General features: G+C 44.5%; 1 protein-coding gene across 5 annotated transcripts in view; it reads right to left on the reverse strand.

Moving 5' to 3' along the window:
• VPS53 (VPS53 subunit of GARP complex) overlaps positions 1 to 27,545 on the reverse strand; it is a 63,586-nt gene that overhangs the window by 16,946 nt on the left and 19,095 nt on the right. For 3 of the 5 annotated variants that reach the window (XM_064394774.1, XM_064394775.1, XM_064394776.1), the window contains 12 exons: positions 27,259 to 27,374; positions 26,029 to 26,148; positions 20,835 to 20,913; positions 19,835 to 19,978; positions 17,747 to 17,889; positions 16,236 to 16,377; positions 14,830 to 14,934; positions 11,482 to 11,576; positions 6,429 to 6,671; positions 4,837 to 4,984; positions 3,900 to 3,982; positions 427 to 505 (listed from right to left, as the gene is read on the reverse strand). In XM_064394774.1, the coding sequence (XP_064250844.1) occupies positions 427 to 505; positions 3,900 to 3,982; positions 4,837 to 4,984; positions 6,429 to 6,671; positions 11,482 to 11,576; positions 14,830 to 14,934; positions 16,236 to 16,377; positions 17,747 to 17,889; positions 19,835 to 19,978; positions 20,835 to 20,913; positions 26,029 to 26,148; positions 27,259 to 27,374 (1,497 nt within the window). Of the gene's footprint in view, positions 1 to 426; positions 506 to 3,899; positions 3,983 to 4,836; positions 4,985 to 6,428; positions 6,672 to 11,481; positions 11,577 to 14,829; positions 14,935 to 16,235; positions 16,378 to 17,746; positions 17,890 to 19,834; positions 19,979 to 20,834; positions 20,914 to 26,028; positions 26,149 to 27,164; positions 27,375 to 27,545 lie in introns of those variants that run through there. The other 2 variants (XM_064394773.1, XM_064394777.1) reach the window with 2 other exon arrangements.

Consider the following 27,545-nt stretch of genomic DNA (forward strand, 5'->3'; position numbering starts at 1 on the left):
ACTCCACATCACCTCCAGTTGAGTACCTCCATTTCAGAGCCCCAAACAAGCAGGCTGGTAAAACTCCCTGCCAAAGAAGACAAAGGAAGGGGAGAGCAAACCTGAAGGTGTGTTTGAAATTTCACGCTGACAAAAGTTTTTTCCAAATTTTAAATGCTCTCACTGGCATTGGGAGTGGAAAGAGAAAGCCTTGAGTACTTACTGAATGTATTTCATTGTCTGTAGGTTTTAATGTGGTGCAAAAAGCCTGAAAGCTCTAATCTGAATAATAAGAGGGTTTGGAGTGAGGGGTGTATTTATAAATACAGCAATTGCTGCTGTAAAAGGTAAGAAAAAAAATCAGAGTAAAAGAATGTATCAGTAGTGAAATCAAGCAATCAAAGCACACAAGAACTCCACATGGATCTTCTGAAAATCCAGCCCTACCTTGCTCATGGCAGTCAGGGCAGGGTCACAGGCTGCATCCAGGTCCTGCACTAACAGCTGGATGCTGTTGGAGATCACACTGCAAAAAAGGGGAAAAAAAAAAAGAATCAAGCATGAGTTTTAGAATCACACTGAGTAACAGAGTGCCAGAACTGGAGCCTTTGACTGAGAGAGGAGGAAAATCCTCTCCTGGCTGACAGCAGCACTGTGATGTGAATGCACACAGCTACAACTTGTACTGAGGAGGAGCTGGGAAACCCTGCAGGGAGCTGCACAATGCTTTAAAGAGGGCTCCAGGGGAGACAGGATGGTTTTACAGTTGCCCTTTCTCTGTTTTAACACAAATAAGGGGTTGGGGAATCAAAGGTGGCAGATGAAGAGGAGAAATCCCCAAGTATCAAGCCCAGACTGGGATTCAGCTTCACATTTAATCCAGTCTGTGTAACACCAACATTTTATCATCTCTCCATTTATTCACAGCCAATATTCTACTGCTCACAGGAACTCGCACAGAGGATTTAAAAAATGACATCTGCATGAGTTCTGTGTCTCCCATGTGTGAAGATGAAGGCAGATGTCTTATTTACACTATGTCTAGGACTGCTGCCATCCATTGTTTGAGTTCCTGAGACATACACCAGACTAAAGGACACATTAGTCAAACACATTTCCCTCCCCCTCCCCACTCTTTTTTTTTTCTTTTTAACAGCATGATATTGCTTTGAGACATATTTAAGGCCATCATATCACGATGTGCATAGAGGTGCAGCTGATCCTGGAACAACAGCCAAGAAACCCTGCCTGCAGCAGCTCAGAGCCCTCAGGGGCACAGCACCAGCACTCCCACTGCAGACAGCTTCTGCTAGGAGCAACAACTCATTCTGGTTCACTAAGCAGAGTTTTTAAAAACAGTGTCAACTTGAAATCTGCCACAGATGCGTGTTTACAACCTCAGGATTACATTTGTAAGAAGTGGATTTTAGTTTTGCTCTTTCTCATGATGGTAGCACAGATGAGAATCACAGGACTGTGAGAAATCTGAGCAATGCTTCCTCAAACCATCTTTCCTCCCCCTCGCTGTCTTTGTGAAGTTTTGGATACTGCTCTGGGGTTCACTGTTCAAAATATCTGTAAGTGCCCACCTTCTCACTGAGATATGGGTAATTCTGAGCTGGGTTTTGTTCTTCACCACAACCCAGAAAAGTTGCCTGTTCCCTTTCCTACAGCTCCAGCACATCAAGTCTGGAACAGGATGCAAAGTAGATTTCCTTCAAAGCAATTAATTTGTTTGTAAAGGCAAACTCATCCAAAATAAGTTGGAAAAATTAATATGGGAGATGAAACAACTACAGGCTTCAAGTTACACCATCTAAAACTTGCATTGGGATAAAAAAAGCCCATGACTGTTTGTGCTGGTGCCTCTGCTGCTGCTGGGCACCACAGAATCCCCTCCCTGGGGGATTCCACCAGGCCAAGGGAGCCAGACTGAAATAACCCTGCAGGGCACCTGCTGCCACTGCCTGGCAGGGAAGAGCTCAGCACCAAAGCTCTGAGTGGATGGAGAGTGACCCCAGCACTTGGGTGACCTCAGGAGTCTTGGCAGAAGCTGGCACCAAGTTCAGGTTATCCCCTGAAAACCACAAAACAAGGAGAGAAACTCCTTTGTCTGTTATTCAGAATAAACAGCTGCTGTGGAGGGATGGTGGTGCAGCAGGGAAAGTGCTGGGAACACAAAGGATCAGGACATGCTGAGGGGGTTTGGAGCCTGGTTCTGCAGAAAACCCTTCAAACCCTCACCCAGGCAGCAGTGGGGGGCTCCTCACACAGCCCCTGGCATGCACAGAAGGGATGGGGCAGGAAGCTGAGGCCACAAAGGAGCAGTGCAGCAACCACAGTGAGCCCAGCACTTCAGGGGCTCTCTGGATGCTGCCCATAATTTTAATTTCACAAAACAGAGCAACAGGGAAATGATGGATTTCTGGGTTTACATTACAATCATTTTTCCTTTGTGGAACATCAAGAAGAAGTTCCCATGATTTCTCCAACTTTCCTAAAGAAACTGCTTTGCCACCCCAAGGATAAACCCCTCCTTTTCTACACATTTGGGGTGGTTCTGCACTCTCCTTGCTCTGAAAGAAGAAACACTTCCCAGGGTGCATGAACAGCATTTTATCACTTATTTTATGACTGCCTAACAAGACATCAAATCCCAGCAGAAACCACTTGTTTGATGTTGAATGAGCCAATGCCAGCAAGGTTTATAGCTCTGACTTGCACTGACAGAAGGCTGGACAAAGCCCTGAGCTGGAACAGCATAAAAGTCAATTAAAAGCCTTTGTTACAAGATATATCAGCCCTGTCAGTTGGACTTTAAACCTGTCCAAAGCAGCAAATGTGAGCTATACATAAAACAACTTCCAAAACACTTCACACTGGCTGTCTGGGACCCACCAGCTCCTCAGGCAGCCACTGTGGAAATCCAGCAGCCACTTGAGGTTGCTGCTTCCTGCTGCAAAACTCACCCCCAACTTGTTCATGCTAAGAAAACCCCATTTTATGGCACATTTTATTTCTCCTTCCCTGCTGCCTGGCTTGCTTTGGCTAAGTGGACACAGCAACCCTGAATTTCAGGCTGGGATTCACTCTTAAAGAGAAGAGCCTGGAGGGAAGCGAGTCTCTGCAGCCTGGAATGGAGCCTGGGACCATGTGAAAGAGCTGGATGGAGAATCAGTGGGATCCTGTCCACTGCAGCAGCAGAGGAGGAATCACAGGAAGGAAGTCTTGTGAAAAAAAAAAAAAAATCTTGCTGCTATCTGGGCTGAATCTTTGTTTTAGGGAGAGGAGGAGCTGGTGACAGGGATTATTTTTCCAGTCTTGCCAAGATATTCTTTTGTCTGATAAGAGGCAAAACAACTTTTGCCTCAATTTTCTTGTCTCAAAAAATACATTCAATGTGTCTGTCAGGGGTGGAGAGGAAAGGATGTTAGAGCAGAATATTTTTAGCACCGCTACATGAAAAGTTATTTTAATGAATGATAATCTTCTCTCAATTATAATCCCCAAATATAAGATTGGATCAGTCTTTTATGTCATCTGAAATGGGGTTTGATCATACTGACAAGGCTGCTGATTAACAGGGGGAAGTTAAAGCAGGAAGGAATGTACTGAAATAGCTTCCTTTCTTGAGATGTAACAGCCACCTCGCAGAGCTGCCAAGATGCAAATGCTGTTTCAAATGGAAACTCACTATTTCCTTTCCCTTTTCCAGTGCTCTTGTTCCTTTGGCTTGGACCACGGGGAGCAGCTAAAGCCTGAGCTAGTGCTGCTCTTGGAGCAGCCAGGGGATACCACTCCTGAGCAGGGAAATGCCTGTGCCCATCCCAGGATCTCAGGGCTGTTTTCACTCCAGCACCATCTGGCTGACAAAAGGGGATGTTTGACACATTGTGGGAGGAGGCATGTGCTGCACATACATGCTGAAAGTGTCCATCTCTCCTGTCAGGTTGATTCTCTCCATTAGGCTTGTGTCCACTTTTTCTTTGAGCTTCTCTTCCAACTGTTGGGAAACAAAACAAGCAACAGGGAGATCAGGTTTCTAACTCGAAGTAATCGTTCTTGAAAACTCCTGCCCTGGAAAGGTCAGCTTCTTCAAACTTCATCTGTGACCAAACTATATCCAAAACTCATCTAGTGACACTGGAAATCTTTCCTTCCTGGCATCCCAGAGCTGTTGATTTGCCAGGATGGGCCACAGTGGCTCCATGTCCTGAAAGAATGAAAGCTCCAAGGTCAAATATGTAACTCTAGTATGACATGCTACCGTAGTAGCTTAACACTGTGGCATCTGTCCTGCTAATAAAGATGTTTCTCAACACTCTGCCTGTGCCCAAACTGCAGAGGAGAAGGAGGAGGATTGCCAGACCTAGTGGTGGAGAGGCCTGGATGCAGCCAAACATCACAGCTCATTCCTGACCCATGGCATTTTGGAAGCACCTGAATGTAATGAGTGGAGTGGCTGCAAATCACATCAGCATAAATTCCTCCTCTCTCCACTCCACACTGCCCCAATATTTCATGCAAGTATTTTCCCAAAAGTATTTTGAATTATTGTTGTGCTTGTTTTTATGAAGGGGAGATAATGAACAGAGAATCTTAAAAAAAAATAAATTTGGCCCCCAATCCAAAACAAATTATATAACAAGTAGAAAAGGATTGACCCCAAAATGGATGCTGCAAAGCAGGATTACAAGCAAATTGCTTTTCTCAGAAAATCAATACTTTTCTTTCTTTGAAGTACAGAATGAATAATGTAGAGCTCAATAATCAATGGAATTTTTTTAGTACTTTTGGCTGTCCCAGTCTCCACAGCAACACAAAAGAGGGGCTGGTTCCTCCTCAAGCTAAACTCACCTGCTGGGTGGTGGCCAGGCAATATTCTGCAGTGCTCAGGATGCTGCAAATGAGGCAGAGTTCTTCTAAAGTAAACTTTGCCACTTCAGAGCCTTCCTTTTCTTTCAGCAAACTTGTGATGGTGAGCCCACCACTGCTGCTGGTTGTCCTGGGGAAAAAAAAAATCAAAAACAAACAGATAAAACCAGTGAGGTTTTTGAGAGTACAGACACTCAAAATGCAAAATTACTGCTGGATTTTAATGCCATAAAAATTTAATTTTAATGCCCACAACTCAACAGCCTGTGCAATTCAGGACATCAAACCCACAACTGCTATTTTGGTGAAGGAATTTCTTTTACAAAGAGCTTTGTACCAGGTCTTTAAGCAAAGGACAACTCACTCATTGACAAGAAAATAGATTAGGATGCAAGTGGAACACAGCCTTCCCCAGGTAGCTTCACCTTCACTGCCAGTTATCCAAAATCTAATTAAAGACTGCAGAAGAATCTCAGAACTATCAGGAAACTTGTCATATTTATCTCTGCAGCACTAAACAGCTGTCCATATGCATTTGAGACTTGGGCAACCTGTTTTAAAAGCTGATGGTATCAACAAAGTAAATTATAGAAGATGTGCCTTCCCCTCCACTGTCTTCAGTGAGCAAGGTTCATGTATCAACAAAGGGAGACTCAGAGCAGTTTAGAGGCAGGAAATTCCCTACCTCTCAACTCTTTATAATCCAAATCCATTAAAAAAAAATAGGACAGTGATATTTATCTTGGACAGCAAAAATGGAGCACTCAAAAAAACGTGGATAAAGAATGCAACTGAGGTCTGATGGAGAACTCACATTAAATTTATCTTTCCACTTGTCTGGATGGAACCCTCTGCCCTTCCATCTGTGAAAGATTTTACTGGTTTCAGAAAGTCATTCTGCTGCTCCCAGGTTTACAAAGGAAACAAACTGAAGATGTTAAATGGCAAATAAAATTATCTGCAGTGGGGTTTTGGCAACATCTCAGGAACACCTTTAGCCTGTACACTGATCCATACTGGTGCAAACTCATTATGATTTCCTTTCCTTTCACTGGATTTACATCTGCAGATCTTATTTATACAGAGATAAAATGTTCCAGAGTAGAGAGAGGTACAGGGAAGCACCTCAGCATCTCAGAAATAAACCACCTTCATTATAAATTACCATATAGATGATGCTGGGCTAAAGCAGCTGAGAATCCCAGTATGAGCTGGTTACCCAAGCAGCAATTCTGAAAGCCTGGCCTCTCTGAAGAGACTTGGGCTGGCATTTCAAAAGGAACTTCAAGAAACTGCAAAACTGACTGCTAATCAAAGCCAAATATGAAGCTATTCTCCAGAGGCCCTTAAAAGAAAAACAATGTGTGACTGCTCATTTGCTCTCCTGCTTTTCTCTCTGTGCAAGAAACTGAACTTTGGAGAAAACCACAAAGTAAATTGGGTGATCCTGCTGTTATCTGGGGTGTTTGACAGGGAAATGAGTGTTCACAAGGATGTATTGATGAATTATCTTTACAAATCCTCAGCTCCTCAGTGCAGTGGGATGCCTGCAGCACTGGGGGTGCCAAACTCACTTGGGCAGGTTTCCAGAGAGGATTTTCCAGGCGTATTCCCGCAGGTATTTCTGGAAGATGGTGGTCAGGGCTATCATGGGCTCCCCAGTGCTGAGCTGGGAGCACTGCACCATGCACTTCTTGTAGTACACAAAGAGGTCAGCACAGCTGGGCAGCACAGCTCCTCCTTCATCCACGTTGGGCTTGGGGGGACCCTGAGCCTTGAAGTCAGCCACAAACCTGTCAATCAGCTCTCCCAAATTCCTGGGGTGGGGAAAAAAAAGATATCTGAGTTTGTTGAGAAAGGAATTGGAGTGAAAAGAGAGAATAATGCTTACAATGAGATGCCCTGTCTTGTGACAGCAGCAGCTGGGTATTCCCAGCCCTTTCTTATCTCCATGCTCCCAGCACAAAGCTCACACAATTCCACACAAGCCCAAACCTTTTGTGCTCAGGAGTTTTAGTGGCAGCTTCAAATCTGTTCTCCAGCCACACATAAAAGCTCCCAGGTCTGCCAGGGCTCAGTTCAGCACATTTGATGCAAGTGCATTAAGCCTGTGCTCAAGTTTCATTCCTGGCACCAGGAAAAGGAACAGTCAGGCTTCCCATCCCAGCAGACCTCAGGGAATTTGGATTTTGAAGGGATGTGCTCAAAATGGTGTGTGCCATTTGCCATTTCTTGGTCCCATTTGGATACCACCTGCTTTTGCACAACTTCACACATCCTTTAAAGAAGTTTTATTTAGCGTGAGCACAAAGTGCACTTCCTACTCAGACCCTTTTTAAAAGCACAAAAAACCCTCTTATTGTCTCCAGTGATTCATTACAGCCTGGTCCTTACTCAAATATTTCAACAATAAACTCCACTCCATCCTTTTACCAGGACAAAAAGGCTTTTGAGCATGGCTGAGGGCCAGAGCCATCAACACAGGACCAGAGAATCTTCTGATCTTGGGGAGTTCCTCTGGTCCTACCCCTCCAGAGACAGCACATCCGTGCTGGAGACCAAGCCCAGCTCAGCTCCATGGAATAACCTTTGCCAGATGAATTCCAGCAATAAACCTGCTCCCCCAGGCACACTCACACACACACAGCCTTCCTCAAGGAAGTTGGGATTTTGGGAAATTGATAGGCCTTTCAGATGAGAGAGGTACCCTGCTGACCACGAGTTCCTGTATTTTATATTCCTGTTTTTAATATGGTTTTCCTTCAATTATTCCCTTCCCATGGCACAACCTACACCTTTGAGGGTGCAATGGCTGTGTCATGATCCAGGGCTCTAAGGGAAAAGCCAAATCCTCAGGAGAAAGGCTGAGACTCTGCAGAACATTCTCACCTTGACCAGTGAAAGGGGAAAAACCCGCCACTAACAACTGTCCCCCAGTTTCTATCCCTTTTTGCTTTCCCTCTTGTGAGAGAGAAAACCCCTCTGATTCCAGAGAATCAGAAAAACCACAAGCAGAGAATTCAGAGAATCAGAGAACCCACAAGCAGAGAATTCAGAGAACCCACAATTCAAAGAATCAGAGAACCCAGAAGTCAAAGAATTGAGAGAACCCAGAAGTCAAAGAATTGAGAGAACCCAGAAGTCAAAGAATTGAGAGAACCCAGAAGTCAAAGAATTGAGAGAACCCACAAGTCAGAGAATCAGAGAACCCACAATTAAGTGAATTCAGAGAACACACAAGTAAGAGAATTGAGAGAACCCACAAGACAGAGAATTCAGATAATTCACAGAACATACAAGCCAGAGAATCAGAGAACCCACAAGTCAGAGAGTTCAGAGAACACACAAGTCTCTTTCCTGACAAACTCAGGCTGCTGCCTCAGAATGGATGAGCTCCTACCACAGGTGATCTTCTGGGCCAAACTTATCTCCAGAGATGTGCTTGGAATACCAGGACTCTCAGCCATGGAGCAAGCCTGGTTGGCTTTAGCCAGGCTGTTGCAAAGACAAGCAGCCCCTTTTCTTTTTCCATGCCTATTGCTCGAGCCCTGCACACAGCTCTGATTCCACACTCCCAGCTCCTCAGCTGCGTTACAAGCACTGTAAAAACATCAGGCTGCTCCACTGATGTGATAAATCTCCACGCTGGCAGCAGCAATTGAAGGCTGAAGTGAAGCATTGATTGTGTTGGGCCACAGAGAAGCAGAATTTACCTCCCTCTGTAGCTGTAGCAGAGCCAAACAGATGGCTGCTGCAGGAGGGCTCACACGTGCTGCAGCCTGCAGATTCCTGCAGCTTCTCAAGGAAAGAGGACGTGGCTCACTCCTTGTCAAACTCAACAGCTGCATCTCCACCTCTGCATCTGTGCTGGGCTCCAGCTGGGCAACAAAGTGGAGCTTTCTTAGCAGTCACCAGTCACTTGATTTTTTTTTGCCTTCTCTCGGTCTCGAGACACGGTCAGGAATGTCAATGGCTTTTGTTTCTTTATGTTTAGCCCACATGTTCTCCTCCTCTCTGAGGCAAAGTGAAATGGATCTGCATTTTCCTGCTCCCCCAAGGTCTTGTCAACTGGGATGCAGGAGAGAATGCAGCTGTTGAGAAGAGCTGGGAGAGCAGTGCTGGGGCTTCACGCTTGTTCTGATCCCAACCTGGATAAAGCTGCCCATCAAACCAGGCTGTGGGACTGCTCCTGTTTCACAATGGCACTGGTGCAAGAAAAACACCAGGATATTGTGCACTAAAAGAATTAATACATCATTAATGCACACCTTGGCTGATGGCAATCCTTCAGCTGGACCAAATGTGATGCAAAGGCCACAAATGTTGGTGTGGTACAATGGGAGCACAGAGAGTCTGGCAGAAAAAGCTGCTGGGAGATGAAACATGCAGAAGGCAGGAGAGCTACAGAAAATGAGTATTTTCTCCACAGACTCTGCAGAAAAGCTCCAAGAAAATTCTCTGGTAGTGCAGATGTGGTATTTCCTAACAGTAGCATATTTATTGGGAGCGAGAACTCGCCAAATCTAACCAAGAGAAAGAATGAAATGAAATCACATAAAGGGAACTCTATTCTGCTTCTTTTCATTCCCGCATTCCTCTTTGTTTTTTGATTGGTTTTTTTCTTTCACTCAACCTGTTCAGGGTTGTTCTGGCCATCAGAAGAACCAGGATCTCAGGAGCAGCAGGAGAGAAGAAGAGGGTGCTCAGGAAGCTGGGAGTGCCCAGGATGTGAACAGAGCAGTGGCACTGAGACCCCTGGAGCACTGCAGAGCAGCTTCCATGCACTGGGGATTTTGGAAGCCCCTGTGCTGATGAGGCTGCAAACACACAGCACAAAGTGCCAGTTTTCCAAGCACTCTGGGCTCAGACGTGCCTCTGAGCAGATTTAAGAAGGCTCTGCACACTCTCAGCCCTGCAGAGCTGACAGAGCTCTTCCTCCTCTCCAGCTCAGCTCATGTCTGTGTGCTCCTGCTGCTCCAGCTGACCACAAAGGACAGCTAAAGATGCACACCCCAAAGGGGCAGGGATGAAATCTGCTCTGCTGGTCAGAAATCTGGTATTTACTCTGCAGCTGAGGGTGGAGAGCAGCATCTTTAAACTCCTTCTTTCAGGTGCCTCCTCTTAAACTCTACAGATTCTGGCACTGTGTTTTTATAAATGGGTATGGAAACAATTTTTTTGGCAGAAAATGCCCAGGATTTTTTCTGTCACAGATTTAATGTGGCAGAAAAATGATGAACAAAACTATTGCTCTCACTACTCAGAGCTCAAACATACAATTAATGATCTAAGCAACATCTCATTTGCAGACATTGGCAACAGATTCCTCAAAAGTTCAATCAAAGGAAGAAGAAGAGAGAAAATAGTGAAGGAAAGCAATTTTTGGCAGTCAGGGCCAGCATGGGAAATACTGTGGCAGTTTTTCTTTGAACTCCCTGCAGCTTGTGGCTATAAAGATAATATAAAACATCTCATGATTGTAAAGGAAAAGGAAAAAAAAAGGCAACTGAAGGGGCTAGGAGCACAGTGGGGTAGAATTACCAAAATGGGAATTAAAATGGCCCCCAGTGAGAAGGGAAGAAATACTGAAATAAGTCTGTGCTCAGTTGGCTGAGGGCAGGGGGGAAATATCAGTTTCCCTTTGTGATACTGCAGAGCAGAACCTAAACCCAGCAGGACACAGCACTGTGCAAGGCTTCAGCTATTCAATGATTTTTTTTTTTTTAAGCATAGAAGGTTGATGGGACATGGAAAAGCTTTTTCCAAGATGCTTATCATGGAGTTTGGATAAAATCAGGACACTACAAGCCTCGAGTCAGACATTCTCTCATGTGCAGAGCCTTGGAAGAGAGAAGAGCACACACAGATGAGACACACCAAGTAGTAACCTCCTTCTTTCCAGCCACTAATCTGTGCTAAAAGACTCAATTGAACCTTTTTCAACTATTTCCTCTCTCAGGTGGCACTGCAGTTGTTACTGAGATGTTATTCAAACCCTGGTGAGAATGGAGGTGCACAAGGAGGAGTGGTGAGAGCCCTGAAAACTTCTCAGAGCTCACAGCTGAAAGCTCCTTTCATTCAAATTGTTTTGCTGCAAGCCAAAGAGGAAGATGAAGAAGGGTGCCAGGGATTAAAGCCCCTGACAAAATCCCAATCTGTGAGCAAGGATAATGTTATCTTAAAACCAGCTTTCATCTAAGGATCTCAAATAACTTATTCCTACAAAGCAAATCTTGCAAGTCCTCTGCCACAAAGCCACGTGTGGATTTTAGAGAAAACCCAACCCTGTTATTTGTGGAAGACACGAGATGAAAGAAAGACACATGTCTGCAGAGGGAACTGCAGAGGCAACAGAAGTAATTTAGGAACTCTAAGCCTCTTCCAGAGAAAGGCAGCAGGCACCACTCCTGCAATTACACACAAAACCAACCCCACAGCCCTCTGAACACTCATTTTGTCCAAGCAAAGGCCCCACTCAAAGCTTCCTGAGCCACAAACACTGCTCCTGTTGAAATCAGGCAGCAGAGCTGCAATATATTAATTTTCTGCAGCTTGAGTACAGAATCCAGCACCAACCCAACACATCCAGAAACCAAACAAACCCTGAAACTCAGGCTGGTTACTCACTTGTCCTGGGACTCAATGTACACATAGAGGTGAGGCTCAAAGCACTTGGAAACAATGCCATGGAAAGGATTGTCAGGGACCTTTGGCTTCTTTGGCTGCAAGGAAACATTCAGAATGTTGGTTCAAACCTGCCCTGGAAGACCTTGAAGGAACAGCAATGCAACAGCACAGAAGGATATAAATCTTTATAGATATATTGTAATACAGAAATTTGCTGTCAAATAATCAAAACATATAAATGTCATTATATCCAAGTCTTCCCTCCTTCTTATGGAGCTGTTAGCAATCCAAGGAATTATCTTTCCTCTTGTAAAATATTCTCAGCCTTAAAGAGAAGGCTGCTCATGCTTACAGATTTCAGCTGAAGAATCTTAATGCAGTTTGCAAATAAAATCTCCCTGAATCCTTCAAGCAGTAACAAGGCTCCTCTAGTCCCCTCTGAAATCCAATGTAGCAGTTATTTGAAAGCAAGATTAAAGAATCCTTACATTTTAGAATATCAAGGGCAATAACTCAAAGTTACAGGCTTCATCTGAATGAATTTTATTTAGATAAACAGCATGTAATTACTGCAGGAGCCAGAATTATACAGGCCTGCTTTCACTGTGAAATATCTTTCTGGGGATGCAAAGATCTCTATTTTTAAATCACATTTAGAGCATTAAGCACAGGTGCCATGGGGAGCCATCCTGTTTACCCTCATTTGAGTTTAGTGCTGCACTCAAACCATGGCCAAGCACAGCTCACCAAAGCCACTGGGACTGCTCACACACTTAAATTTGTGCATGTTTAAGTACCAGGCTGGGCAGGACCTTTAAATTCTTTTTTTTGCCTTCAGCTAGATTGTTATTATTGTTTTTTACTAACAGGGAATTTCTCTTGTTGCTTCCCAGCAGACCAGCAGCTTTTCACTGGCTGCAAAGAGGGCTGCAGTGACTCTGGAATGGAATTCTTGCTTCTCTCTCCACAGAAAGCCAAGATCAGCTCCCAGCCAATGAAGATATGAACTTTTCCAGCTGATTTTTTTTTAAATGCAAGAAAAGCCAAACAAAAGAAGCAAAGCCTAAAGGACTTTCTCTCCTAAACAACAGAGGAGGTGGCACTAAGAATTTGGCAGAACTATCAGAGTGTGACAAGGGAAACATTTCTCAGCAACAATTCAGCCCCAAATGATGAACCCCAACTTATAGCTGCAAACCTAAAAGTGAAGAAATGATTTTATGGAGGCCAGACCACCCCTATGAACCTTGAATGAAGAATTTAACTTTTAAGAGCCCTGGGACAGAATCATTACCAGGCATCCTCCACCCAAACCCCTCTCTGTTTGTGCAGGATGCACACACTTACTGGAGCTGGGAGGGAAAAAATGGCTGGGAACCACAGAAACCTGGCAGCTGCCAAAGCCCTGGCAGGGCAGTGCCAGCACAAGGACACAGATTCACCATTTGCCACTCAGCAGGCTGGAAGAGGCAGCTCCTGCAGCAGGCCTGGCTCTCTGTGCCTCTGCACCACGCTGCTCCCAGCATGTCTGGTGGAAGGAATATTAAATCTTTTACCAGTAGCACTGAAGCTGTATTTCTGAGTGTGCAACCCTGTCCAAAAGCTGCAGATGTTTAAGCTATTTCCTCCTCGAGTTTGATGGAAATAATAAAAGGTTACTGTTGTCACAGCAAGGAGGTCTGCAGCTGGCCCAGTTTCCTTTCATTACTATCCAAAGTAAACAGATTAAATGGAACTGCTAGGATTACCAAAAGAGGTGCTTTTTTAGCATGGATTTCCCCCCCCCAAATTCTTGTGCTCCCTTTTAGATCCCCAAGGGTCTTGAATTGTCAGGACTGGTGTCTTGGAAGGGCTCTTTTACTGAAAACCCTTCATCTTCAGCTCTTTGTGTCCCTTCTGTTCTTCAGGCAAGATGAGACTTGCAGCCCTTCCAGACTCCCAGCATGAGCCAGCAGCTGCTGGCACTGGGACACTGAAATGCTGGAGCCCACCTGGCACCCAGGAGGCTGCAGGGCAGCAGAGCCCAGCCCTGTGACACTGACACAGGGCACTCCTACAGGGAAAGGGCAGCCTCACCACCAACTGCACTTCCAGGGATGTCTCCTCTCCATGGATGGCTCCACAAGGCACAGGGAGCACAGCAGTTCCTCTCTCAAAGCTCCTGAACTGCTGCATCCTGCTGTTCAATAAACACAGCCCTAATTGTTGTCATTATCTCTTCACCTGCCTCCTAACAGCCCTGGCTTCTCCAAGGATGTCCTCTCATCTCAACACTGCAAATCCCAATCAACTTTCCAGTAATTAAGTATTGGAAAGGAAGCTCTTCCCAAAAAATGCATCAGAGGTGTCACCCCAAGTTCCCAATCTCTGTCTCACTGGTAAAATCCACACAATACCAATGTCCAAGCTGTATTTTAATGGAAAGAGCAAAACCTTGCTTAAATCATTCTGTTTCAGGACTTTGGCTGTGGGTGAAGGCAGAGGGGCTGCCTTGCTCTTGTGGAAATCTGCAGGGGATGCAGTGCACCAGACTGTGCTGGTGGAGAGCTCCCACCAGGGGCAGGGATTTGAGTCCTGAGGCCCTGGTCACCCATCAGGATACACCTGTACAGGGCCCATTTACAGGGCTGTAAATCCCCTAAAAAAGAGGAGAGTACCAGCCTCAAGTAACTCACAATTGAACATTTAGAAAACATCCATCTGGTGTGTAAAAAAATACAGGCTTTGATACTGGTGCCAATTAAAACAATTGCATTTACCATTCACCCTTTAATGTTTGTAGAGGGCTTTGGAAGCCCTGTGCTTGTACAAGCAGTTAGGTGCTGCCTGCTTTGCAGAGGTGATGGATAAAAAGCACTGCAAAGATAAAAATCCCAGAAGTGATTTATCTGGAGTGAAAATCTAAAGCTGACACTTGAAAGTTCAATGAGTTGCCTGGTGACTCCAGACAGTTTGCTTAGCTGACAGGGCAAAATGTGAATTGCAACTGCTTGTAGAGGAGCTTCTTAGGGGATCTGAAAACCCAAATAGCTATTTCATCTCCCTCTGACAGAAATCCTGTAGTTACATTTGGGCTGTTGCTGTACAGGCTGGAACAGAATCCAGCTCACTCTCACGTGGCAGGATTGTCTCTGCACTATTAACTGGAATAAAGATTGCTTTGGTTTCAGTGAAGTGAGCCAGAGCAAAGCATGGTCGTACTGGGAGCCTGAATGCTGCACAAAGGATCAAAACTGCACTAAATTAATTGCTGTGAAAACAAACTTTTCAAATCAATGGGATGGGAAAAGCTAAGGCCCCACTGGAGATTCTGACAGAGGCTGAGAACTGGGAACTTCAAAGACTTACTTTGTCTGTATCACTTTTCTCCATCACAATCTCATCTGCCTCTGCCCCAGTTTCATCCTCCAGAAAGGGGTTGGTGGAGGGAGGTGGCACTTCTGGCTTTTTCTGCTGGAAAAGAGGAAGCTCATCAGAGAACAGCCAGTTTTGTGCCCTCTGGCACATAGCTGCATCCACATTTTGCTTTCCTGAGTCCTTCCAAGCACTGCCCAGCAATTTGCCTTGTCCCAGCAGAGGTGATGAGATCCTGGCTCCCTCTCCATCCCTCCATGCTGCCTGAATCCTCCATGAAAGTGTGACATTTTACCCAGGGTGACATTTCCACTCTCCCAAACCCCACTCCAAAGTGTGTGGTCTCCACTGGCATAACCCACAACAGCAGCTCCAAAACTCTGCCCTGCAATCAACCCCAAACTGCTGCTTCCACTGCTTGTCCCCCCCTCTGCACCCACCAGCCAGCTATTTATAACGGTGGCCTTCATTTTGGGTACAAAACAGGGCAGATGACAGCCAGTGTCACAGCCTCCAGACATGTCAAAAAGAGGGAAATACAGGATTTTCTGTCATCTGAGACCACACCCTCCCCTTCTGGTTTTCTCACTTACAACAACCCAGCAAAGTCAATTTAATTAAAGCTGCAGATTTTCTATGAGATTTGTCAGAATAAATAAAGCCATATTCCTGAGAGATCTAAATTCAGCCAGGAGGAAAACCTTACAGGACTTCCTCTTTTAATTAGCAGCACCCACAGCAAATGACCAGTGGGTCCAGCAGCTTTCCTTGCAGGCTGAATTGTCACATCCAGGCAGGATTCAGGACAGCAGCTGGACAGAGAAGCCAACCACACATGCTCTGTGCTGCCAGAGCTCTGGGCTGAGATTCCAGGCAGGAAAAGCTCAGAGATGGCTCCAGAGATATTCCCTGAGTTTTTTCTCTTGGTTCTGCCTTTACAATCCACAAAAAGAGACAAAGCAGAAGCCACCAATGTCCCTGCAAGCCAGAGTGACCCAACAATGTGGGACTGAAAGCTGGTACCATGTGGTCAATGTGTGGTACCCAGAATTGAGGAGAAGAGGGGACTTTCAGTTATAATGTGTCACTGACACGTAGAGAACAAACATTACAAGGCACTTAACCACACCATAACCACTCTGTGGCTTCAAACAGCACAGGGCCCCAGGAGAACCAAAAAAGCACACAAGCAGTGCATTTTTTATTCTTGTGAGCCATCTTCCCTACAGTTTACACAACTAAAAATCACTTTTCCAAACAGGCCACTGAGGAGAGTCCCACTGAACACCCTGAGCAAGGGGAGGCTGCAGGGACACATTTTGTAGTGTCCCCCACCTGAGCAATGTGTGAGGGGGTTTCTTCCTCCTGAGTAAAGGAGAGCTCTTCAGAAATGCCCTTACCACTGTGCCATCAGCAAGAGTGCAGCCTGAGAAACGCTTGGCCAGGAGCCCCTCAAAGTTGGTCGTCCTCTGAATTGCAAACAAAAGCAATTTCACCTCAATCTCCTTGGCCCTGGTGCGCATGATCTTGGAGAGCTCTGCCCTGCAAGAGAGAGGGGATGTAGAAAAAACAAATGTGGTTTTCTATAAAGGTCTGAAACCTAACACTGGAACTCATTCCATTCCCCAGAGAGACTTTCATCACAAAATTCAGGCTAATTCCTAAGAGGCTCTCTGACATAAAACTGCTTTGCAGATCCCATTTCAAACACAAGCAGATCCCATTTCAGTGGTTCTGAGCTCTGTGGGTAACAGGACCCCATCTCCTGGCAGCCAGTTGGGAAAGCCCTGAGGATCCAAGCTGGGGAAGCACAGGGACTCCCACTGGGTCCCAGAACAAAGGCAATGGAGCTACTGGGACTCCACCTGGCACCTTCCTCAGTTTCCCTGTCTCTGGTTGGCAAAGAGCCTGGTCACCACAGCCAGCTCATGCTATTCCACTTGCCCTGAAATATTGCTGATTTTTACCTCTGTTACGCTGAAATTGATTTTCACATCACTTCAATTTCTCATCATTTTAGCAACACTTCTCAGGCTTTTCACTCCTCACTTCCTTTTAACCACAGACAATTCCAGAGAGACACTTGCACCCTGCCTTTAGACACTGACCAGCATGGCAGGAACCAAGCCAACCTTTTATTATCAGGAAGCTGGGAGGCAGCAGGAGCTGCATGGTATCACTGAAGGGGCATTGGGACAGACAAAGGTGATACAGAGACCCTACTATCAGAAGGCATGAAAAAGCACTGTATTATTAGAAATTTACATTTATTATTATTATCACCATTATTAATTTTTTATTATTCAAATTTTTATATTATTTTTTATTATTGTTATTAGAAATGTACATTTTTATAGAAACAATGGTGGACTTAAGACCTGACTGCCCTTTAGGAATCTTCTTTTACACTACTGGTGAACTATGAATACTACACTCTGAAGAACCATATCCATAAACAGTAGTTACACAAAGAGAGATAACAGTTTCAATTCTTTCTCTGAGCTTTCTCCAGCTTCTTACAGAAATTCCTGGGGCAGTTCTGCCTCTCTGTGCCCAGAGGGGTGTGACTGCCCAGCGTGGGGCTCACCTGGTGACGTGGCAGAACTCCACAGCCACATCTATACACAACAGTTACAGAAAGAGAGATAATAACTGTTCCAATTCTTTCTCCCAACTTCTTACAGAAATTCCTGGGGCAGTTCTGCCTCTCTGTGCCCAGAGGGGTGTGACTGCCCAGCGTGGGGCTCACCTGGTGACGTGGCAGAACTCCACAGCCACATCTATACACAACAGTTACAGAAAGAGAGATAATAACTGTTCCAATTCCTTTTCCCAGCTTCTTACAGAAATGCCTGGGGCAGTTCTGCCTCTCTGTGCCCAGAGGGGTGTGATTGCCCAGCGTGGGGCTCACCTGGTGACGTGGCAGAACTCCACGGCGATGCGCTCCGTCATGCACCACTCGGCGGGGAACATGCGCCCGTACTTCTCCTCGTAATCCACCAGCTGCCTCTTGATCCAGGCGTAGCGCCGGTCAATCTTGTCCAGCCAGGCCACCTGAACCCCAGGGACAATGACTTTTTAGCACCACCAGCATTTTTAGCAGCAGCAGTTGCAAATATTCAGAGCTGTACTTCTGCTACAGCTCTGCTCGCTCTCAATCAGAGATGATTTTACATTGATTACACTTGATCCAAGTGTAGCACTGGTCAATCTTGCCCAGCCAAGCCACCTGAACCCCAGGGATAACAACTTTTTAGCACCACCAGTATCTTTAGGAAATATCCAGAGCTGTGCTGCTGCTGCAGCTCTGCTCTCTCTCAATCAGAGATGATTTTACATTAACATCTTGATCCAGGCATAGTGCCGGTCAATCTTGTCCAGCCAGGCCACCTGAACCCCAGGGACAATGATTTTTTAGCACCACCATCATCTTCAGCAAATACTCAGAGCTGTGCTGCTGCTGCAGCTCTGCTCTCTCTCAGCCAGAGGTGGTTTTACATTGATTAACATCCTCTGAATGCTTTGGATTATCGGTGATATTTTTGCCCGACATCCAGGAGAAATGATGAAGAGGACTTCATCTTATCAGAAGGCTAATTAATTAGTTTATTATACTATATTATATTACTTTACATCTAAACTGAATCTGCCAAGCACTCAACCCCACTGCACATCTCAGCCCACAGTCCTCACACACACACCTGGATTCAATTGGTCAATGAATCAAAACACTCACACCAGAATCCAATTACCAATTCCCTTCAGGTAAACAATCTTCCACAATGCATTCCATTGTAAACAAACACAGGAGCAGTAAATAAGAATTGTTTTGATCATTCCTTGCTCCTCCCAGGTTCAGAGAATGTGAATTTCACATTGGATATTAGGAGAAATTTCTTCACTGAAAGGGTTACCAAGCACTGGCAGGTTTGATATCAAGGCTGCCCAGGGAATTGGCTGAGTCACCACGCCAGGAGGGTTTAAAAGATGTGTGGATGTGGCACTCAGGGACAGGGTTTAGCAGAGGACTTGGCCACAGTTGGAATCAAGGATCTGAAAGGTCTTTTCCAACCTAAACGATTCTGGGATTCCAAGTGCTTAAACACATGCCAGACTGAAAATCCTATCTTGTGAGAATTAAGAGAGCAAGTTCTGTTGAAAATGAGGATAACAGTACTCCTAAATCATGCAGAGATTATTGAAAACTCAATCCAATAATATCTCATTTGATCCCACCCTCTTTGTTTCAGACAGAGAGGTTAAATTCAACAGTGGGATGAGAGTGCAGCAATTCCTGGATTCTTACATTCTCACATTTAAACTCCAACTAAAATTCTTACAAGCTGAGCAGGATGGGATTTTCTTCCCCTCAATGATCATGTTTTCTGGTCAAAAAGTAGAAAGATTAATTGAGAAAACTTTGATGGAAAAATGTTATTTAAACTTAGGCAGTTTAGCCTTTCTCTATTCTATGTTGAACATCTGAAATTGATAAAATACATTTTGATTTGGTGATTTTGGTTTGTGTGGGGTTTTTTTTACCAAATTCAAGAAGGTTACGGTAAACTTTTAAAAAAGCTGTTAGTATCAGGAAGTTTAAAAATTAGCTATAAAGATAATTAACTTTTTAGAAATCCCTCCCCCTCACCTTTCTAAGCATTTTGGGGTGTTTCTTGATTGTTTGGGGTATTGAGTTTGCAATTTTCACAGTTTCATTTTTCAACACAAATTTCAACAGGGCAGGAAATAAATCTAACATTAATTTATTTATTTTCTATGTGGGGAGAAAACATTTCTAGTGATGATCTGAGAAACTGAGGTCTAAGGTGGGGGAATCCTGGCAGAGGTAACAGCAACTCCCAGCTCATCAGCCACTCCAGATCACACCCAGAATCAGCTTCCAAGCCCTTGGGATAAAAACTTTTCACCACAGGAACCTGTGGAAGTGAGAATTTTGTGAAATGTGAAATCCAAATGGAGCTCGCAGAGCTTCCCTTACGTCTTGATTTTCCTGGAAAAGGACCAGATACTCTGAGAGGTGTTGTTTAATGAATTTCTTGATGATTTCCTGTTTGATCCTGGGATCCAGGACGTTGGCTACCAGGCAGGCATCACGTAGGACATTGCTGGGCCCACCAGTCCTCTGTCAAAACAAACAGATAAACAGGAAGAAAATTATTCCAGGTTAAATTAGTTGAATGGGTGATTGTAAATGCATCCAGGTTTATACTTTCCTATTATTCTCTTTTCTGCTGCTACTCTCTATTTATTGCTGCATCTTTCTTCTGCTGCATGAAAGCTGAGCTGCTTCCACTTCACCATGAAGTTGTTCCATGGTAAAGGCAGAAAATTTAGAAACTTTTTTTTTTTTTTTAGAAAAAGCTGCTTTGTTGCTGCTTCTCACAGACACAGATTTGCCCTTCACCAACTGCTCCAAAGAGTCTCCTCATTTCTGTACTTGTCACTTGGATGAAGAAACCAGCAGAGCTGGTACTCTGAAAGACAGAACTGGTGTTTTCCTGGAAGTAAATTCAAATTCACACCTACTCCCCTTACTGTTTGCAAATGTTTGGATGCACAGTGCTGGGGAAGCACAGTTGGTGCTTTAGCCCCAGCCCAGATTTGATCTGTGCTGAGTAAACCAGACACAAACTTGGTGGCACTGTGTCAACAGCCAGCCTGTGCTTGGCTTCCTCTGAAGAAAACATAGATTTTTGTGACTAACAAATAACCAGGGACTGGGTGAGACCCCAAGGAAACCCCAGAGATGAATTCTTGGGCATTCCCTGCCTGGCTGCAGCCCTCTTGCAGCAGCTGGTGCAGAGTGAAGGGAAGGGTTGCACTTCCCCCCAGAGTGAGAAATTTCTTTCTAAAGAAACTCCTGAAACAGGCAGGGACCAAACCCAGAGGAAAAATGAGATTAAATCCAACAACAATCATACTGAAGAGTTTTCAGTGACACTTTTCAACGGGAGGAAGAGGGAAAGTGAGAACTTTACCTTTGTGCCTTGGGAAGGAAAGGCCTCCTCGAAGTCAGCCAGGATCTGCTGCCCCAACTCGTTCTGAGCTGCCTTCACCCTGAGGGGGACAAGGAGGGGCTTTGGGGGTGCTCAACAACCTCCCTGCAGGGTGGCTGCAACACCAGCAGCTGCAGGAGGGTTTGTAAGGGATCAAAAGGACGCAGAAGAGAAAATATCCACACTCAGAAGGTCTGTGTGTCAAAATTGGGAGATTTTTTTGCTCCCTGAATGACAATTCCCCGCAGCACTGAGCCCTCAGCTGCAGCAGAACATGTCCTGGATTCTCCTGCCCTGCTGCCATTTAATATTTCAATAAGGGCCAGTTAATCAGCTATTTGAAAGGCCTTTCATGCCAGTGTGATCTGCACTGAAATTCATTTCTGTTCACCACATTTCAACAGAAATATGTTTCCAACACGTGAAAAGCTTCACAATGTCTCAATCTTCACCATGAACCTTCCACAGCTCCAGGTGTACTGATCCACCTCTAAATGAATACAGCTGGCAGCAGCTTTATCCTATAAATTCTCACTGTCTTAGAGAACACAAAAGAGTAAAAGGTATGAAATGGGAGTAGAATAAACCACAACCTTGCTCTTTATTTGGCTGAGAGAATAAAGCTTCCAATTTCCAGAAATAAAAGTCAATACAGCTTAATTGATACTTCTAGGGAAATGGAAATGCCTACACACACTAGAAAGTGCCAAAGCAAACAGTGAGGCACTTCTATCCCTCTGCAGCCCTTGAATTCTTCCATCAGTTTTTATTATACTGGAAAGGCTTTCAGGTCTGAACTGATCACTCCAGCAGTGGATTTTTCCACTGAGATTGATACTTTAGCAAGACTGGCGACATTTACTGTTGTGAAAATGTTTGTTCAGACCGTGGGGAGAAGACTTGCGAATTTTTTTTGTGCTTGTTTAAGACTCCTCAACCTTATCAAGGAATGATCTGCTTCTTTAATCTTCCCATTTGAGTTCCATTAGCAGCAAAAACCCCACGAGATGATCTGACAATGCTGGATTCTTTCATGGTGCCAAATGCAGAAAATTCTAGTCCTTTAAAATTGATGGCTGAAATATAACTTTATATCTGTGATTTAACTGGATGTACGACCTGCCTTCCTCAGGATTTATTTATGGGGATTTTGTTGGAAAAGCTTCCTGCCTGCAGTGTCAAAAATAATTCTCACTTAAGCTCTCTGCTTCACAGGAATGCTCAGAGACTGCTCTACTCTTCCAGGTAAAGACATCCATTTAACAACTTCATAAGTGGGAAACAAAAGGAATTCACTAATATGTTGAAATAGGAGTGGGGAATTTAATCAGTAAGGAGGAAGCCACAGCTACAGGTTTAGTCCTGCTTAAATTCTACAAGAAAGCACTTGTAGCTCATGTGAGGAAATATCACAGAAACAAACCTTTCATTCTCCAGGGAAAGAAGTGGGAAAAAAAAAAGAAAAAAAAAAGACACTGAAAACAGACTGAAATTTTTTATCTTTTAAATAATCCAGAAACAAGAAGTGTGCAGAATTAGGAGTCACAGAAATTAGTGAGTTTGTATGAACAACTGGAAGCTATTAGCAGGGATACTCCTTTCCTTCTGAGTGGCTGTGGGGACCTTCCTGTTGACAACAGCTGCAGTGCAGCACAGTGGAGGCACTGAAAAGAGCAGCAGCCAGATTCCTAAAGACTCAACAAATTTAAAAGAGCCTCTGTCAGGCAGTTAAAAGCCCTGTCCACAAGCTTTGTTGTTTTAGGCTCTGATTCAGGAAAGTACTTAAGGGTAATCTTAATGGGGATTCTCATATCCTTAAATTAAGAAACTTGCAGGAATGCCTTGCTCAAGTGGGATGTTAAAAATATGTATTTTTTAAAAATAGGTCCTGCATTAAAAAAATCTCTCAAAAGCAGGCAGAGAGAACAAGTTTGAATCTTTTTTTTTTTTCCTTCATATTTTCTAAGAGAGGGACAGGGCAGAGCCATCCAAGCAGCCAAAAGTTTAGGTGTGAGCAAGGACAGGGAGCCCCAGTGCCCTCCCAGCAAAATCACTTTTTATATAACCACACACACAGACACACTCAATTATTTTCACAAATATTGTGATTTTCACAATCACTCAGAAACAAGAAAACCTGTCTGCCACCTCTTTAGAGCTCAACTGCCTTAGGCAGAGGGCAAGGGGGGCACTTGTTTCAGCCACTGGAGATTATTGCTCCCGTGGAAAGCTGTCAGCTGTGCAATAATTCAGAATATTCTCCATGCAGTGGAAACTGCAGCCATAAAAAACCTGGACATTCAACCCTGCACGTGCCTGAGGGTGTGTGTGGAACCACTTCACCAGGTGAGCTGGCTCAGCAAGCCCAGGTGAGAGATTTAGGATCTCTCAGAGCCTCAGGGGGTTTGATAAGGGTCTCTTTCCCTGGGTTGGTTCCCCAGAAACTGGGATTCCCCAGCAGCCATCCCACACAGCAGGGAATTGCCTTTTCCTGGGCTTGCCAAACCCTCTGGTTATCCAACTATTAATGATTTCTGTTTCTCTGACTTCTGTTTTATTATTAGTGGCTTTTGTTCCCCGTTTCCCCTGCCTTTAAAAAATAAAAACAAGAAAACCCACTGCTATGTTTCAAATGACATTCAATTACTAGAAACCACAATTCCTTTAGCCAAAGCTACCAGAAATCTTAAACCATGCCTGGCAGCTTGCTGAGATAAAAAGAGGCTGAGCCAGCCTGTTTTCCTGTGGCAAACTTATAATTATCTTTCTCCTAAATACTTTCCAGGCTTTTTTCCACTATCTGCTAGGCCTTCAAGACCATTTTTTCTGGGTGGATTTGGGACCACTAATTGTACCTCCCTCCACAGACTGAGAACAGCAGAGGGCTGAGAGATAAGAAAATATTCCTGTTTAGTACAACAGCTACCAATGCACTGCATTAGAAATTACTTTAGGAACGCTCTTAGGAAAATATTTACATTTGGCTATGAACTGTGACATTTTTACATCAATGCTCAACAGGATCAGCACAAGAAGCCAACTAATTGAGAGTTCAGTCCAGGTTTCCAATGAATCCTTACAGGGGGATTTTGGCCTGGTTATTTTCAAAGGGACAGAACAGGTGGAAAACAACATTAAAAACACATCATTACTTCTCACAGCATCCAGGAGCAGCAGCCTAAATTGAATACCCCATGACAAAGAGCACATCCAACACCACCAAGCAGGCACTTCTCCTTCCCATGGTTTCCCATTCATACTTGGCTTCACTCCATTCACACCATGAAAAAAAGAGGCTTTTTATTTCAGAAAGCAACAGAATCTGCTCCTTTAGCAGGGTATATAAAGGGCTTATTGTATATAACAGACATTGGTTACTGTCACAGGTCTGTGCCAACATCTACTAAAGCATTTCTTGCCTTCCCAAACATCCTAGAGCCTTCACTTGTACCATTAAAACAAATCCATGAGATATCAAACCCCAGCAATTTCACAGCCTAAAAATACCCCTGCAAGAAGCCAGGCAAACTTCCTGTCATGTTTCATGAATCACAAAAGGATTTCCAAGCAAAAGAGAGAGAAAACTCAACTTCAACCCAGGCCCTAACACACAGCCACGGAGTCAAACTCCAAAAGCAGAATGATGGTGCCATGGACCTCCCTGCAGGAATTTTCTGCCTGGATGTGGAGCAGTAAAGAGCTGTGAGCAGCACCCCAGAGCAGCTCCCTTCACCCCACAAGCAGCCTCCTCTATCACTACCAGATGGTGCAGCTCTCCCTGTATAAACACTGGAAGGAAAACCCTGCCGAGGCAATTCTAAAAATAGGAGGAACAGACTTTCTTGAGCTTTTCAGATCCTTATCTTGAAGGGAGAATAAAACAAAAGAAGTTTTCCTCCATGTCCTTGCCAGTCTCGCTGGCGTGGCTCAAAACCACCCTGCCTGCTAGCAGGAGCCTGAACTGGTTTCTGCAACAATCAGCAACTACAAAAGTATTAAATAATCATCCACCAGAAAGGGAAAACCAGGCAGGATTCTAGAGCAAGGTTTAAATGATATTTGGCCTTAAAATGGCCAATGACAGCAGGTTTCTGCCCAAAGGGCATTACCACTGCAAGCAACCTCTCTGAGCACAAGGTTGGAATAGACAACAGCCTCAGCTCAGAAAAGCACTGACATATGTTTACATTTCCTTGATGTTCATGTTCATTTAAGCAAATGCTTATGGTCAAACGCTTTGTTAAACAAGGCCCCATCCCTTCTCTAGATTTAGAGTGGATTTTTCTTCTGCTCTGTTTCATGGATTCCATCTGTGTTTTCTGGAAGAGGTGTCTATACCATAAAGAAAGTCCAACAGATTTACATGAAAACATTACAAACAAATCATTCAAGCTCTGTTTCCATCACTAAACAATACAGAGAGCCAGCTGCTGTCTTAGCAAAGGGAGGCACCAAAAAAAAATTAATGACTGTGCCTGGAAGACTCCTTCGAGTACCTCAGTAATGAGCAAAGTCACCTCAGGCAGGGACAGCACTGTCCCCTAGAACAGGGAGGACCTTGTTCCCTCCACTCCCAGCTGTCACATTCCAAATGAAGCCAAGATTGAGGAGAAAAGGTGGCTTAGTGACCCCCTGAGCCTTCACCTGCTGGGGACTTGCACCAAACCTCCCCAAATTAGTGTAACTCCAATTTAGAAAATCAAAGCTGCACAAACCCTGGAGAAGATTTGCTATAAACATCAAATCTCAGCAGAATTGGGCAATGGGAGAAGGTTTTGGCAGAAGAAACTGAAGGTGCTCAGAATAAGCAAGCTTGGCAAAGGCAGAAGGAGAAATCCTGCCTGTCCAAGGCCTGGGGCTCTGCAGGCTGGCAGAGCTGCATGGGAACATCACACACAACAACCTGCACCTCCACAGGCTCCTCCAGGTGAGACAATGAAAAGCCAGCCAGTAAAAAGCACAGAGTGAGTTACAGCCACACTAATTTCTGCTGCTGAACAGAATGGGCTGCTCCAGATTTGAGCAAACTCTCTCCAGTTTTAACCTGTTTTGGCTGTAAGGAAGCTCCAAGGACCATGTCCAAGCTTCACATCCTTGAGACTCTGAACCTGCCTAAGAGATTTCCTACTCTTCCTCCCCAGCAGGAAAGGAGGTGCTCAGGGTTTGATCCTTTTACCTTTCAGAGAGCTGTCGAATTTGAGGGATCCCCATGTATTTGTTGAAGTGCTCCAAGACATTCACCACACCTTGGAGAAGGTTGGCAACTTCCCCATATTGTCTCCTCCTGGTCATAGCCCTGCAGAGGAAATTAAACATTTACAAAGGCAGATTCAATGCAAATCCTGGGTGGTAATTCCACAGGTTACTTCATCCCCACTGGGTCATGCTGGTCCTTATTGACATTTATTTTTCTAAAATACACAGCTCTTCATTAACATTCCAAGGCAGCATTAAAATTTCACTTAAGCGATGCTAAAATAAACCAATCTGGCACAAATCTAACAATGCCTCCAAAAAAACATAAATGTCAAAAGCAACACTTGGCAAGGAACATGTAAACTACTGAATGCATCCGCTTCCCAGTATGGGTCTGGAGGCAGTAAATGTTATTTCACTGTAATGACCTGAGTGAAGCCATTCGTCATCACACACAAAGTGTGAGTTAAAGCTTCTCTGGAGGAGAACGATGCTGAAAAGCCATTAGCCTTGACTTCTCTGTTAATAACTTTCACAGGGAACTGACAGGGGGAAAAAAAAGAAAATCAAGTGAATTTATTTTTATATCATCCTTTAGGATCATTCCAGTGGAGACAGCAGGCTAAGTAAAATTTAATTCTCAGCACTTCGTGACCCGGCGTTCGTGCAGGATTTGCTACAAACCAAGAACAGGCTGTGCAACTTCACAGATGCAACATGTAAAAAACCTGTATTTTCCTAGATTGTGTGTTCCTCAAGCATATAAAAAAAACCCAAAAAGGATTATTAGAAACATTTAACCCCCAATTTACACACAGTACAAGCTGCAAGGTTTCCTTAAACTCATGCTAGAATGAAAACTAGAGCAGACCTTTACCAAAACCCATTGCAGTTTCAGATACAAGAGTGACAAAAATCCTCCCAGATTCCCCAAAGCACATCCCTGATGAGGATTCCTAACAGGCTGTCCTGCTCCTTAATGAAGCCAGACTCATTCCTTACCACCAAGGATCAACAGAGCAATTTAAGCAATCAATACTGCAAACTATGAAACACAACAACACAGGCTGGGGGTCACTCAGAGCATGGAAAGGATCTGCCAGCAGAAATCCAAACCTGGGAGCAAAATTCCCTCCAAAAAACTAGGCAGGCTGTGAGAGACCCATAGAGAACACTGCAGGAACTTCACACCAAGAATTCCCAGACTTACTCCAGAGAATCCACCCCTCCTGCCAGCATGTGGAGGTGGTTGAGGGTGGTGATGGAGGTGGTCAGGTGGCGCTTGGCATGGTCCAGCTGCTTGATATCCCTGGTGATTTCCTTCACCTAGGGAGTGAAAAAGGATTCTGGTTGAGTATCAAGCCCCAGCAATGGAATTTTCAGGAAATAAGAAGCCACTCTCTCCTGTTTGGGACTGCAGAGGTGTCAGCTCAGCAGCTCTGTGGACACCACAGGTCCAACACAGGCTCAGTAGGAAATTACCAACCAGCCAGGACC

Source organism: Passer domesticus, chromosome 19 (assembly GCF_036417665.1).
Source record: "Passer domesticus isolate bPasDom1 chromosome 19, bPasDom1.hap1, whole genome shotgun sequence".
Taxonomy (NCBI): Eukaryota; Metazoa; Chordata; class Aves; order Passeriformes; family Passeridae; genus Passer; species Passer domesticus.